The sequence below is a fragment of the Miniopterus natalensis genome, chromosome 1 (genome assembly GCF_054644295.1).
Source record: "Miniopterus natalensis isolate mMinNat1 chromosome 1, mMinNat1.hap1, whole genome shotgun sequence".
NCBI lineage: Eukaryota > Metazoa > Chordata > Mammalia > Chiroptera > Miniopteridae > Miniopterus > Miniopterus natalensis.
In genome coordinates, this window is record NC_142081.1 from 43,243,716 (window position 1) to 43,258,393 (window position 14,678).

The window sequence follows — 14,678 nt, forward strand, 5'->3', positions numbered from 1 at the left end:
CCTGACACTGGCTTGGCGATGCCTTCCTGCATGACCCATGCGTTTCTTAACATAACACTGGTGCTAACGCTACTTATTTCTGGTGAGAAGGCTATGGTGCTGCCGTCCATCTCAGGGGCATGCCAGGCAACTGCAAAGAAAACAATTGGATCTGGATTATCCTTTCACTGCCTGTAGCACTGAATCCTCATTTAAAGAGAAAAAAAAAGTCAGTGCTATTTCCAGTGCAACCCTATTGCGCTCTCTATACTGCACACAAAGTCCTGGGCTATGGTAGAAATGAAAATATTTAGTGGACTTTTCTTTGTGAGGCATTGAGAAAGCTAACTGTGGTCCTGAGTTTCAAAAGTAATTGAAAAACAAAATACAGCTAAGTCAAGGGATGCATCCCATGATGTGGGATATTAACTTTGGTCAACTTTAGAAATGTTATTCTACTTAGGGGATATTTTTTCAGGCTCCTACTATCACCAAGGTCAGAAATGCCCAGAGTTACTATGGGGCCTAGGATATTCTTCCTGTCTTATTAGCAAAACAGTGTAACCCCAAATCCTGCTAAACAAACAGTGGTGCTCTCTGCCCGAGCTCCTAGGTGCAGACAATGCGGTACAATGGTTAGAGCCACCAGGCCTGGGGATGACCTTGGGAATGTTACCTAAATCCTTTCTGCCTCAATCCTCTCATCAGGAAATGGACACAATGGCAGTATCTACATTACAAGGTTGTTGATAATCAAATGAGATAATATAGGTAAAATGCTTGGAACAGTATCTGACATCAATTAGCTATTATTATTGTGACCAGTGCTACCACTGATCCCAAAGAGAGAAAGAAAAAGACGATGGTAATGATTAACCACATTGCTATAATTACAAGTCCTAATAGGCTGTTTTCCCCCTGCCCTGTTAGGATGTGGGTCCCTAACAATTTCTGGAGGCAAAACCAACCTGATAGATGTGATGAGACTCTTGATGGAGTCGGACACAGTGTGGGAATGTCCGGCCAGCACAGACCAGGTGGGTGGGTCTTTGGGGTTGATGGCCAGTGAGCGGGCCGTGCGGATGAGGTAGGATGAGCTCTCCAGCATGGTCTTGGCTGAGACCAGGATCGGTTCCTGTGCCTGGGAGCCCTGGAAGCGAACAGCAGAAGGGTCAAGAACAGGGTGCTGAGAGTGAATCACTTGGGCCCTGGAAGGTCCTGTTCTTTACTAAGTCACTATCTTTGCCGTCTGGAAGGAGACAGAGAGGGTAGGGACCTAGGGAGGCTGGCTCACACAGGGCCTTGATGGCGAGAACTCTGGTCTATGCTCATTCCTTAAATATAATTTCCAAGTGTGACACATACAAAGAATCAGCCCCAAACCTATCCAATAGAGATTGTTCTCAACATATAAAGCCAAGAGGTTACCTCTTAAGAGATGTACAGACATTGAGTTTCATTAGCTCTGTGCACGTATCATCATCGACAATAACACTGCCCTATGTATTGACAGAGAGAACCTTTGGAGTTCTTAACTTTTAGTACTCACTTAGTGCCACACAAAACCAGTCGAAGATGCCAGCATTACCTCTGCTGCAAAGACTCCCTACCTCGGAGCTTATCTGGGCGGGAACACTGACAAACTCAGGGTTGGACGCGAACGCTGTCAGGTTCTCCACGGCTTCGATCAGGGGGGCGGTGGCAATGCGACACTTGTTGCGGTTGTCTTCAGAGAAATCCCCATCCAGGGCCTGGTGGGAAACAACACGGAGGCTTTACCCCACCAAGAAGCATAGTCATTCCTGGGCATCGACCACCTCCCAGGGAAAGAAGGTGGTTTAGTGGGAATACAAATGTTTGGTGAATTCATAAATAATAAATAAGAGCCAATTAGAGAGATCTCTGCCATCAAGCAGAGGGGCTCAGTTAGCAATTACAATAAATAAAGCTGACTGTGTGGCTCACAGGACAGCTGACCTCACAGACCATCAATCTCCCACTCACGTAAGGCAGAGACGAATCCAAATGATGCCGCTTGTCACTCCCTATGAGCCACGAGCCAAACCTTGCAGCTCAACCACTTTCTTCCTCCCTTTCGACACTATGACCCTGAGGTCCTTCCCCTCCATTCTCACTCCAGTAAGTCTATTCCCTCCCAACCACAGAATACTTTACACTGGGTAGCACTTTCTACTTTTTCTAACTTTTACCTCAATGTCCCTGACTGGCTGACGGACATAGGGCTCACATATCCACCCTTCTGAAATGCGCAAAATGGAATCCAATGGGAAGAAACAGACTACAACTACCCCCAACAATATGGACAAATCTCACAAACACAATATCTAGTCAAAGAGACCAGACACAAAAAGACTCCACTTATGCAAAGTACAATAAAAGGTAGAGCTGATTTAGGGTGTCAGACCAGGAATGACTGAAGGAGCACCAAGGGGACTTCTGGGGGCTGGCCATGTTCTGTGTCTTGATCTGGCTGCAGTTACCTAGGTGTGTTCTGCATGAGAAAACTCACTCAGCTCTACACATGATTTGTGGTTTTTGTTTATGTATCTTATACTTCAGTAACTTTTTCTGTTTTAAATTAGCAGCAGGTAACACGATGGCACTGAATATCAGTTACATTGCTGATCAATGGCCCAGGTGGCTGAGAATCCAGATTTGCGGCCTGTGATCCATGCCAGGCTGCCTCACAAAAGGTGGGGCAACCTCACTTGGATTCGAGGTCCTGCAGCCCAACTCCACCTGCTTAAGAACAAGGCTGCTGGAACCAAGAGCCTATGACCAGCAACAGCACCCTTGCCTCCCAACAAAGGGCTACATTTGAGAAAGCAGTTATGTTTGTAGAAGAACATAAATTTTCTCATTAAATGACCAATTAAACTTTTAATTTAACTGTTATGAGCAATATATAAACATCAATTTAGACAATTAGTGAACAAAAAACCAGAGGCACCAGCATTACGAAACAACCGGAACTGGGATGGGAGCATTTCTACTTTTCATGAAGGCAAGAGTAGGCAGGCACGATCAGTTTAACAGCTAGTTTTGAGCAACAACAACATTCCAATCAAGCCTTGGCAGCTTGGGACAATAATTACACATCCACCAAGCTAACAGTTTTAGAGGAATTCCTGTGAACCTGGCTCATTCACCATCTTTGCTGATACTGTTCATGGCTTGCCTCAGTTCACGCCCTTCCCCACCAGACAGGCACTGACCTCCACCTTGACCTCTCTGACTCTGCCATTCTTCGGCTCCCAATGGAAACCCTGCGTGTCTGCTACTTCTTGCTCACAGACGTGCTGTCAGTTCTAACTGCCACTCATGCGCTCAGTAAACACCAATTTGGCGCCTGTACCTCTACTGTGTTGGGCACTAGTGACGTAGAAGTGAACCTGGCCTCTACGTTGCACTATTAACACTGACTCCTTGAGGTCAGGCCCCATCAAGGCTTCAGAACAATTTGGGGATACAGTGGGCAGCAGGGTGGGTGCCACATAGCAGGAGCCTGGCGGGAGTGGCCCCAGCAAACCAGTGAAGCAGGCAGATGGCAGTAGTGGACTCTGGCATCAAAGGAACTGGGGTCCAGCTCCACCAGTGGCCACCCCCCGACCCCCGGGGTGGATTGGCATGGCTTCTAGCTGAACACTGCCAAGCCTCCCTTAGTGCTGCTCACTCCTGCTTCTTACCTCTCCACACTCTTCCCACCCACCCACTTTACAACCTTCCACACACCCTCAGCCTATTTGGAAGGCAGGTATCTGATCCAGTCACCAACCCTTAGTTGAACTTACTCAAAATGAAAAGATGATTATCTGAGGGAAATCCAAAGAAACAGCTTTCTTATTGGTGCAGTTTCATAAATTGCACCAATAAGACGAAGGAAGAAATGTTTTGAGCATGGACCCTAATGTCACATATAATGTAGCGCATTACTCTTCGCAGGACGAGACATTGAATAACGTGGACTAGAACACCAGCTACATCACCTGCTTTTTTCCATTTTCAGAAAGGAAAAGCTGCTTCCTCCAAAGGAAGCGCTTAGCATCAGAAAGGATGGTTTACACAGATACCATTTCACTTGTGAAAAGGTGCTTTCACCCTGAGGACGGGTGAGTCACCTAAGGGAACGAAATACTCTGATCTGCCCACTGGAGAAACTTCAAGCAGGCATGGCAGTTTTCATGTAGACATCCCATGTCACAGAATGTCAGTGTCTCAGCCCTGACAATGAAAGGGCGACTTCACTTAGGCAAACACCTGGGCCCCACAGGGAAAGGGCCCTCTTGGCCCCTGGGCCAGCTCCTCGGAATGTCCTCACTTGGCAGAATCTCACAGGGAGCTGGGGACACATGTCTGCATGTGTATCAGATTCACAGGTTCATGACTTTGGGAGTTAGAAGAAATTTAAAGATCGCTAATCTCAAATCTCCAATGTTCCAGATGATAAAACCAGAGCCTAGAAAGGGACATGCTATGCCAAAGTCATGCCTCCAACCAGAACCCCAGACCCCTGGCTCCCTTCTCTCCCACTGACCTTAGACAAAGGCAGCGAGAATAAAGGGTAAGAGAAGCCCAAGAGGGGTTTTCCTCTTCTTTTCTTTTTCTGAAGACACCTACTTTACCAATCCAAACAGAAGGATGACCAAAAACCCCATACTTACAGCCAAGTCAAACTGATTAACGACAACTGGATCTGGCTGGTGTCTGTGGTACCTGAAAACACTAAATCGCAAAACCCTGAGCTTCAACTCCACTGCGAGAGGCAAGGTGACCCTCCAACTTCTCAGGGAAGCAAAAGCTCTTGTTGCACAATTTCTCCTTGGCACCCAAACCCGAGCGACTGCACATTTAAAATAACATCCCATTCCACACATCTGATTCGAGACTAGGTAATGAGCCGACTGGAGAGAGAAAAGCAGGCGGCATTATACGTGGGGACCAGTAGAAAGACGGCAGCGTGGTTAGGGGTCTGTGTGCTTCTGACCTGCCCTGGCAGGAAGCAGGGGGGGGACATTTACACTTGCTAAGCCAGGCTCCCGCATTTTAAAGAATGCCATGGGTGGAGGGTTAAGGTTCCTGGAGGCACACGTTCTGCACGGGTGCTGATGACCCACTGCCAGGTCATCTGTGTGCTCCCTGCTCCCAATGCTCCTCCCCCAGCTTCCCGGCCTTTCTTCGTGACAGTGAGGGAGTGGCAGCTGGGATTTAGTGGCAGCTTGGGCACACCCTCCTGGTTAAAAGAAAAAAACACACTAAGAAGCGGAAAACTTAGAGCAAACGGCAGCTATGAGGGCAGCTGTCTGAAGCATTTAGGGAATTAAATATTCATCTGTTTTTCTATTTGACAGGCTTCTTAATCATTCCTTAAACAGGAACTCTATTCGGTACACGGTATGGTGTGCCACAGTGAAACGGCCTTTACCATCTTCCTATTAGTAAGTTAGAAACAAAGCTTATGGGAACTGAAAGACAAGCACATTTCGGCAATTTGAAGGGCAAAGGTTCATTTCTGTCCTTCGTGCGTTGCTACTGATTCCTGGGGTGCTCTGGGGAGGTGAGGCTTCATCTTTCCCACAGGACAACCACCCTGCATCCCCTGTCTGATGTTCTGCATGGGCCTATCTTTCAGGTCATCACATGAGCTCATTTGCTGCAGGGAACAGCAGAGAGGGCTTGACATTGCCAGGAGGATCTGAAAAGAAGATGAGATCTTAATGACGACAGGTAGGATTTAAAGCCAAGGAGGAGGCAGAGAAGAAAGGTTTCCAGGAATTTCTAAAGAATTGTTTCTTTCGTTTTACTCCCTTGATCCATCTAAATATAGTCTGTATTTAATAATCGGAAAATGGCAAAGTTTAACTGAAAAAATAATACAAGCAACCAACAATGATGTCACTACTTTCAATTCTCTTATTATCTTTCCACCTCCTCCTGCCCCAAACGCGCACACACGCACTGTAGACACATCAAGGTATTTCTTCCCAGGGTGGTGCCACAGATTAGTTTCTCCACAAAGGACTTGAATATCGTTCCTGGGGTGAGAGCAGAAGTAAGAGTGGAAAGAGCAGGGGGCGTCTGGGTTTGCTTACTGGCTGGGTCACCTCGGGGAAGTTGCTTAACCTCCTTTTGCCAGTGTCCGGTCTGTGAAATGGGGCTGACAAGCACAGAGTGGCTGTGTGGACAGAATGAGTAATATACACGGAACACTTGGAACAGGCTCTGGATAAGCTGAACAGTTAGAAATGGAAGCTTTATGCTAAGCGAAATAAGCCAGTCAGAGAAAGACAAGTATCACATGATCTCACTTGTATGTGGAATCTAATGAACAAAAGAAACTGAAGAAAAAATAGATCTAGAGACATGGAAACATGGAACAGACTGACGAATCTCAGAGGGAAGCGGGAAGGCGGCAGGAAGAGATTAACCAAGGAACTTATATACATAGATGCATAAGCCATGGATACAGACCAAAGTGCGGTGCAGCCCTGGTGGGGGTGGGGGGCAGGGGTGCAAGCAAGGTGGAGGGGTTAGTGGGGGGAAGGGGGATATCTGTAATACTTTCAATAATAAAGATAAATTTTTAAAAATGTAAGCTTTATTAATTTCTAATACCATGAACTATGATGGTAATTAAGGTGAGCCACCACCAGGTTTCTAGGGCCATTAGCTTTAATTTTTTCATTTTCAACCTACATTATTGTCTTCAAATAGGCAGGGTTTTTGTTTTGGGTTTTTTTTGGTTTTTTTTGCTTTTTTTTAAGACTCCATTTAAACAGCTAAGAAATTGCTGACTAGGGCACCTGTCCCGGGCGTTGGCCCACAAGCTGCCAGCTGCTGCTGGGCTGTGTTCTCTCCTTTGCTTCTGCGTGGCTCGGCCTGTTGACCAGTGTCTCTACGTGATTAAACTGGCTTCGTGCAGTGAAAGGAAAGTGAGGGGTCTAGTGGCCTATCCTCTGGAGTGAGTGGGGGAAAAGACCTATTACTCCAGGTCTTGCTCAGCAACAAAGCGGACTGTCCCACCTCCATGAAAGCAAACATCCGTAAATAAAGCGTTAACCCTCCAACGCCTTTCCTGCCTGCATTTCCCGGTTTACAGAGAACTGGTGGCTGGCCTCCCACAACAATCTCCTTTAGCGGGTTGGAGGGGCACTGGGCTCTCTGCCCGTGGTCTACTGTCCAGGCCATGGCTGTTTTCCCATAGGGTCAGCTGCCTCCTGCCTGGTTGGTCCCCGCTTAGGGAAGACTGGGTTTGTGGTCTTATCACCAACCTACAAATGCTACATTCCAGCTCCTGCAGTCCCCTCCTCACCATGCCCCTGCCTCCCCCAACCCGTCCATGGCCTTTCACACAAACAGGAACTTCTTATAAACATGGAAGTTTCAAAAACTTGATGCTCCACTTTAAACATTTAGTCAACTATAAACAGAATGCATATCATAGGACAGGTTAATTTTTTTAAAAATTAAAGTGATTTTCCCACAATTTCCCATTCCCTTCTCCTCCCACCTTCTCTCTTGATCCAGATCTACTAATAAGGGCAGGACCCTCTACAAGCCCCTCAAAATCAACCCACAGGAGCACACAGTTTAAGTAAACACAGGGTGTTTGCTACCCAAACATAGTGCCAAGAGACGCCCCATAGCCAACCCCTTCTGTATTTCTGCCCCTAAGCTTCTCATGTACGGAATTTGGGGAGACCTCCCACTATCTGGAAGGTTAGTAGAGACCAAGGCTGTTGGCTCTCCGTGATGAATATCTCTACTAGTAAGGGACTCAGTGACTTAAATCATGTGACCAAATTAGAAGTTAAACTCCATTAGATATCACTAGATAGGTCTCAGGAGAGCAGCGCTTAAATCCTATACCTTTTCTCTTTGCAACAGGTATTATAGGGATTACTAAGGCCTCAGCCCAGCCACCTACCTTGATGGTCTTCACCAGGTTGGCGGTGCTGTTAGCGACTTCCTTGGCTGACTGGACGAAGTGCCTCTTGGCCACTGGGTTGGCTGTCTTGGATGAAGCGATGCGGCAGGCATTGCACAAGGCCGAGGTGTGCTTGGCGACAATTGTGGCGGCTGACAGAACCTATAAAGCATGGAGCTGGGTTGGGGGCAGCCCATGCCTCAGTGCAGAGGGTCCGGTTCAGAGGAGTCCACCCTGGTCCCAAGCCCTGGATTCCTCTTCAACTCACACATCCAGGGCCTATGTAATTACAACACATGTGTCTACTTCTACCATCCCTAAAGTCACCCCAAGAAAGGAGAGGGCAAGAATTATTCAGCAAGAGAGAACACATAAAGATAAGGAAAGTAGGAGCTGATGCAGGGGTGGGAGTGGGCGGGCTCCGGCAGTCTTAAAGGAGAGCAGTCGGCTGGCCTGTAGAACCCCCAGGGGGGAGTATTTGGTCCAGGGTATAGGCCAGCACTGCCCAAAAGAAATATCGTGTGAGCCCCATATGTGGTTTTCGAGCAGCCATGTTAAAATAAGTAGAGAAACAAAAGAAATTAATTTAAATAATATATTTTATTAAATTTGAAATATCAAAAATATTTTCATTTCACCATGTAATCAATTTGATATTATTAATGAGATTTTACAATCTTTTCTTATCACATCAAGTCTTCAAAGTCCAGTGTGTATTTGAGACCCACATCCCATCAAAATCTAGACGAGCTACATTTCAAGTGCAGCTAGTAGCTACCACATCGGAGAGTCCAGGTCTAGGTAAGTAAAATAAACATCAAGGTGCAATAGCTCCTGCCTCATGTAGGCACCTTATTAGGTGGTCTGGCTCAGGAATCTTCCTGGCTCTACCCCCCTACCCCACCACAAAACCAACCTGCTGTCCTAAATCCACATATCTACTTTGCTGAGGCTGGTAACACCCCTTTGGCTGTAACTGGACAGGTTAGGAATCTCAGGTGCACTGATGCCTCACAAGCCAGCTCTGAGGCCAGCTCTTGGTCCAGATCTTCCTGGTATTGCTTCCTTCACTTGGGTCCTTCTCCTGCCTCAAAAATGCTGGTCCCCGGGTTCAGGACAAAAGGCCACTCACAGGCTGCCTCTGATACCCCAGAGGCCAGTTCCTGTGCCTTTCAGCATATACTGCTCTAATAAGTGTGTGGGAATCCATGCCACTCAAGTAGTAGAAGTGTCATGAAATGTCACGCACTGTCTAGTCCTAAAAATGACTGTGGCTCCTTTATACCCTGTGGATTATGACCCAACTCCGCGACCTGGCTCAGCGCCACTATCTCCGGCAGCCCCTCAGGAAATTCACCACACCTTCCTCTGTGCATCCTTGGCACTGTCATCATAGCCCAATCACTGCATTTTCCAAACTTTATCCAACAGACTAAGAGCCAAGGGCGTCAGGGACCGGGTCAGACTCACACTGACCCATAGTGTTGAGCACAGAACAAGGCCTCAACGTGTGTCCCTGAACTGAATGGAAACATGAGACTCCTGACGGATCTCATGGTGATTACTTTACTCCTATAGCCTTCCACGTCCCACTTCAAAGCACCTACACGTTTCCACTTTCACCACACTTTGTAATAAGCCTCCAAGTCACTATCTACATTTAGCTGGCCTTGCAAGCTCTGTAAGAGCAGTATTCTTTGCTAATTTCTCCCACGCTCCCACGACCCACCTACGAGAGCTTAAGGCCTCACAGGCCTCACATCCTCGCCCCACGGTTACCTGTGACGGGCTGCTGCCAGGGTCCACCAGGTTCTGGCATGCCATCTGGATAGCCTGGTTGGCCCTGGCGAACTGGATGGGATCCACGAGGCCCTGGTGGCCTGCCTGGCTGTTTGGATCAGAGATGCCGACAAGGTATGCAGCCTGGAAAGGAAGAAGGAAAACCACAACTCAGGCTCTGTGCTCCCAGGTGGGCCCATGGGGAACAAAGGCTCCCACAATGTCCCCTCAGCAGCCATGCTTAGGAGCTCCTTAGTGCAAGCTGGTCAGGGTAACCTTGTCAATGTGGCTTTAGGGATGGAGAGGTAAACATCAGCTCAGGCCAGCAGGAGTTCGCTGCAGGCTTCTGGGAACAAAGTCTCCCTGCTCTTAAGAAAGCCTGAAGAAGCCCTTCTGTGGGGCGTGAACAAGGAGAGATGCAGCCCTGACCGGCAGCCACCTTGTGACCATGAGGGAGGGCACCCCGCCTCAGCATGGAGCTGACCCTCTGGTTGGCAGATGGCAGAGGCAGAAAAAAGTGGGTGCAAACTGATCGTATGGAGCTGCTGGGTCAGCCAACCCTGGAGCAAGCCCTTCATGAGGGTTTCTCATCTCCTGGCCTAACGCACCCTTATTTTTCAGGCCAGTATTTCCAATAGCAAGTAAGAAAGAGTAGCATGGCTCAGGGGGGAAAAAAGGTAAGACTTGGTCTCTAAGAGGACAAGAGGCTACAAGAGAAGGTCTTTTCTTTAAAGCCTCTGGATGTGTTAGACTAATAACAGGGAGAAAATAAACCTGTGAGCAGGAATTTTAACCTTATGTCATTTCCCCTGAGATTTGAGGGGCAGGATAAAGGTAGATACTTTCATCCCCAAACTAGGGATGTTTTTCTTTGGTTTAGTGAAATCTTCTAGGCTCAAGGTGCTTGTCAAATGATAAATCCTTTAAGGTAAATGCTGACATTTTGAAGCTTCAGTCATGTGAGCCCGGGGATGACTGGAAATGCACAGGCCAGTTGGAGGGCAAGAAACGTGCCCGAGCGCGTCTCTGCATGACGGCATCTGATTTCTTCTCCCTCTGATGTGAAAAGGCTCATGACTAAGATTTTTGCAATTCTAAAACCTCAGAGAGAATCTGAATTATGTAATGCCTGTTTTCCCTCCCTAAATATCTCATCTGTAACAATAATCTTAAAAAAAGAAAAGAAAAAATGCAAGCTAGGCTCTGAACCCCATGCTGGGTCTGCAGTGTGCCGTGTACCCTGCTGTCCTCCGCAGGCTGCTCTGCGCCCCGGAGGCGGGGTGGCGGAGGAGGGGGGCAACTGCCTGGCGTTTTGTCTAAGGGTCCCGCCAGTACAGGAGCCACCACCCTTTCCACGGTTTCTGCGGTACTAGTTGAATGAGAGCTGGAGCTCCTCCCTGCCTCCCGCAGGGACCTGGTGCTCCCACAGTCAGGCACAGGACACAGGGTACACTGCAGGGTGAGGGGACCAACCAGTCCCTTACCTGAGCCGCTGCCTCTGTGAGCCCGCAGAGAGCCTTGGACGCAACACCCACACACTCCCCAAAGGCAGGAAGGTCCCCGGTCTTGGCGTTCTGCGAAATCCCTGCCATCGACTCGCCCAGAACCTGCAAAAGAAACAACCAGCGATATTCTCTGACCAGCATTCCTTCAAGGCACGGGGTAACGGGAACTACATGTCTAACTTTAACCTTCAAGGACACTTAATTTACAACATTGGCCATTATTTCCCTTTATTTGCATTAAGAAGAGATTCGAGAGAATTATATTGTTTCTGTTCCATAAAGAGAAATGAATGATAAAAGTATAAACTTTTCACCCAAAAGTTATCTATATCTCAAGGAGAAACAGTAAATATACTCAGGTCAATACAGTAAAATCTGTACAGGGTATCCCATGGGTGAATGGTCTGAGCTGAGAACTCTCAGGTCCCGGAACATAAAAATCAGTCACATCCACTGAGCTGTAGATGAAGTCATATCCAGAAAGCAGAAAATGCACTCCTCCTGGTAGCATTCATTTACCTAGTTATAGTAAAATTTAAATTTCTTTATGAAGTATATATAGATAGTTAATCTGAACACTAATAATAAGAGGGTTTCCTAAATACTGTAAGTATTTGCCCATATTTTGAAAATCATTGGTATATTTTCTTCAGAGGTCTTTAAAATAGCAGCTAAAAGGGATTTTGGTATTCAAAATCCAACCCAGAGACATCAAGCCCCATGCTCAAGGTCACAGAGAAGGTCATGGGCAGAGGCAGGGCGCCTGCCTCCTCTCTGGTGTTCTGTCTTCTAGGGGCTGCACAAGGCCCCAGGAGGGCTGGTTCTACTTTCCAGGATAACAGATGGTAGAACAAAGGCTGTTCAATACAACCCTTTGGAGAAGCAATGGGATTGCTAAGTCTAGAACGCAACACAGAGCTCTACATTTGTCAATAAGCCGTCTTTGCTGGGTGAAGGGAAAAGAAACTCCTTAAAACTGCTTACATATACAAAATAATCCAGTTTACTTAAGGACTTGCAAAGGAAAGAAGTTAGGAGGTATTTTTATATGCACTATTTCCTCCCCCTAACTCTGTATCCCTCTTTGGCTCTAAGTATGTGAAACATATGCATCTTTCCTCGCCCAGTGCAATGCAGGCTCTCCTGACATCACCAATACAGACATCTCCCCCAGGTTAATGTAAAATGCTGTAAATAAGCACACGCTCGTGTTCCACGTACAAAGCCAGACAGCAACTGCTCAATATTCATTCACCTCACTCAAATTTCATTTTAACCTGATTTTGACATTCTCAAAAACATTGATATTATTATCATGGATCAGTGTTTCTCAACTTTTTAAAAATTATTATTACTACACTAATGTATTTTTATAACATTTCCCCCATAACCTCCACCCACATCAAATTAAATATTAAAAAATAAGATTTTGTTGAATGAGGTTAAGATTGGGAGTGACACAAATGATTTTATTATCTTAGATTTTTCTACCCACACTCAACCCCCGCCCCGCCCATTTTTCACTGTCTTTGAGAATGCATGCCACAGAGGGATGGCAAGGAGAACACAGAAGAGGGACTCATATAAGCCAAGGTCACTGAAGGGCTTTCCCCAAGAGGTCAGTCTAGGTGGAAAAAATACATGGTTCCATTCACAGTAAGACCCATCTGTGATATGGTGTAAGCAGTGGCTCTCAAAGTGTGGCTCCTGGACCACGTGGGCAGGACCTGGAAACTTGTCAAAAATGCACAACCTCAGTCCCACCTCAGATCTACTGAATCAGAAACTCAGGGGTGGGGCCCTACAACCTGTTTTTAACAAGGAAGACCCAAGGTGATTCTGGTGCACGGTCACATTTTGAGAAGCGCTTGAGCCCAGGGCTCCACAACAAGGCTTCATGATCCGAGCAGCAACACAGAGTAGCCACAGGCGGACGCACAGAAAGCACATCTGGACTTTTCCCCGCGCCGAGGAGGAATGGTAAGAGCACAGGCAGACTTACCTTGGAGTTTTCCATCACGCTCTCAATGCAGTCAAAGTAAGAGAGGTCACTAACAGGTTCATTAGGATTGTCCAACATCCCCTTGACCGTCTACAGAAGGAGAACACAACTTAAAAAGCAAGCAAGTGTTACAGGACAAGAAAAATATCAACGTAACATGCCAACAATCAACTTCCCTCTGTGTACAGGATCTGGTCATGATCACTCATTGACCCAGATTACTGAAAGGAATTTAGATCAAAGTATCCATGATATCAGATTTCCTGCTAAACACACACCACTGAATTGTGGGGGCAGGGGTTGTCTCAGGTTATTTTTGACGGAGAGTAGGATCTCTTGTTTTCAGTTTTGAAGGAGAAGCACGGTATCTACAAAGGGAGTTTTTTTTCCTTAAAGAAACCTGAAAGTTAATGCAAGGCAACATATTCATGGTAAATTAGCACAACTTCTTTGCTGGATAACTCCAAGGAGTTTAAATTTTAAGACATATTAATTCATTTCCTCATGATTAATAGGGCCTGTAGTTTTCAATTCTGGAAGCTTTAAATGGTAGGCATGAAATTAGGTGGCCCCCCCAAACTGTTCACTGGGATGGTTTATTTATTTTTATTTACATTTAAACACTACAGACAATGTTCACTCTTGCTTCGGTTGCCATCAAGGACCTGCCTCTTCTGTCTTTGTTTCTGCTTCATTGAAAGTGATCACTAGCTTTCGTGTTGTAATGACCTTCAGGGGTGGGAAGTCTGGGGATACAGCCATTCAACCTCCTCCCCATAATGTGCACGAGGACTCAGCAGCTTTTGGGGCACAGCCAACAGAAAGACAGGGTCATTTGAGTTGCAAAAGGTTGGGCGGAAGTAATGGTGGAAACTGCTGAGTTGCTCAGCTAAAGATCTGAGGGAAAGAGGGAGCACAAAGGAGTCCATTTCGTTGAAGAATCTCCCTCTACTCCCTGCATAATCAAAATTGTTTTAGTAACAGTAATTCTGAAATAGTCATAATTTCAGCAACCATGGACAGAGTATTTGCACCTTAGGCTAAAAGAGCTCATTTAGATCAGCAGCCTACATATTGCTATTTGCAGATGTGAACAGACCAGATCAGGGCAGTAATTCACCTGATGCAGGAAACACTCTCCACTGTTTTCAGGATGTTTCAGTCCTGTATTAACGAGCCACTTCTCACTTCTAGCTGTACACAATGGTCTATTGCCATCATCAGGCTGAATCTCACTCAAACCCCCCTACTGGCATGGTAGGGGTTCCCGCCATGCCAGACCCATGTTAATCATCCAGAAAACTCAGGGTACATTGGGTACAACCAACCCACAACCACTGAGACATCCATCTGGCTGTTTCAATATAATCTTGAATTGGTTAAGACTGCTCTACATACAAGTAGGCACATTGATTTTATGTTTACCCACTTACATTCTATGGGCATAAATGAATTTTAAATTATAAAT

The 14,678-nt window shown here is 46.5% G+C and overlaps 1 protein-coding gene across 1 annotated transcript in view; it reads right to left on the reverse strand.

Annotated features, from left to right (window-relative positions):
- The window catches only part of TLN2 (talin 2), a 391,554-nt gene that overhangs the window by 72,455 nt on the left and 304,421 nt on the right, over positions 1-14,678 (reverse strand). The window contains exons 34-39 of the mRNA XM_016208572.2: positions 13,211-13,300; positions 11,188-11,310; positions 9,704-9,847; positions 7,925-8,086; positions 1,590-1,730; positions 948-1,129 (exon numbers count right to left, since the gene is read on the reverse strand). Of these exons, the coding sequence (XP_016064058.1) occupies positions 948-1,129; positions 1,590-1,730; positions 7,925-8,086; positions 9,704-9,847; positions 11,188-11,310; positions 13,211-13,300 (842 nt within the window). The remainder of the gene's footprint in view (positions 1-947; positions 1,130-1,589; positions 1,731-7,924; positions 8,087-9,703; positions 9,848-11,187; positions 11,311-13,210; positions 13,301-14,678) is intronic.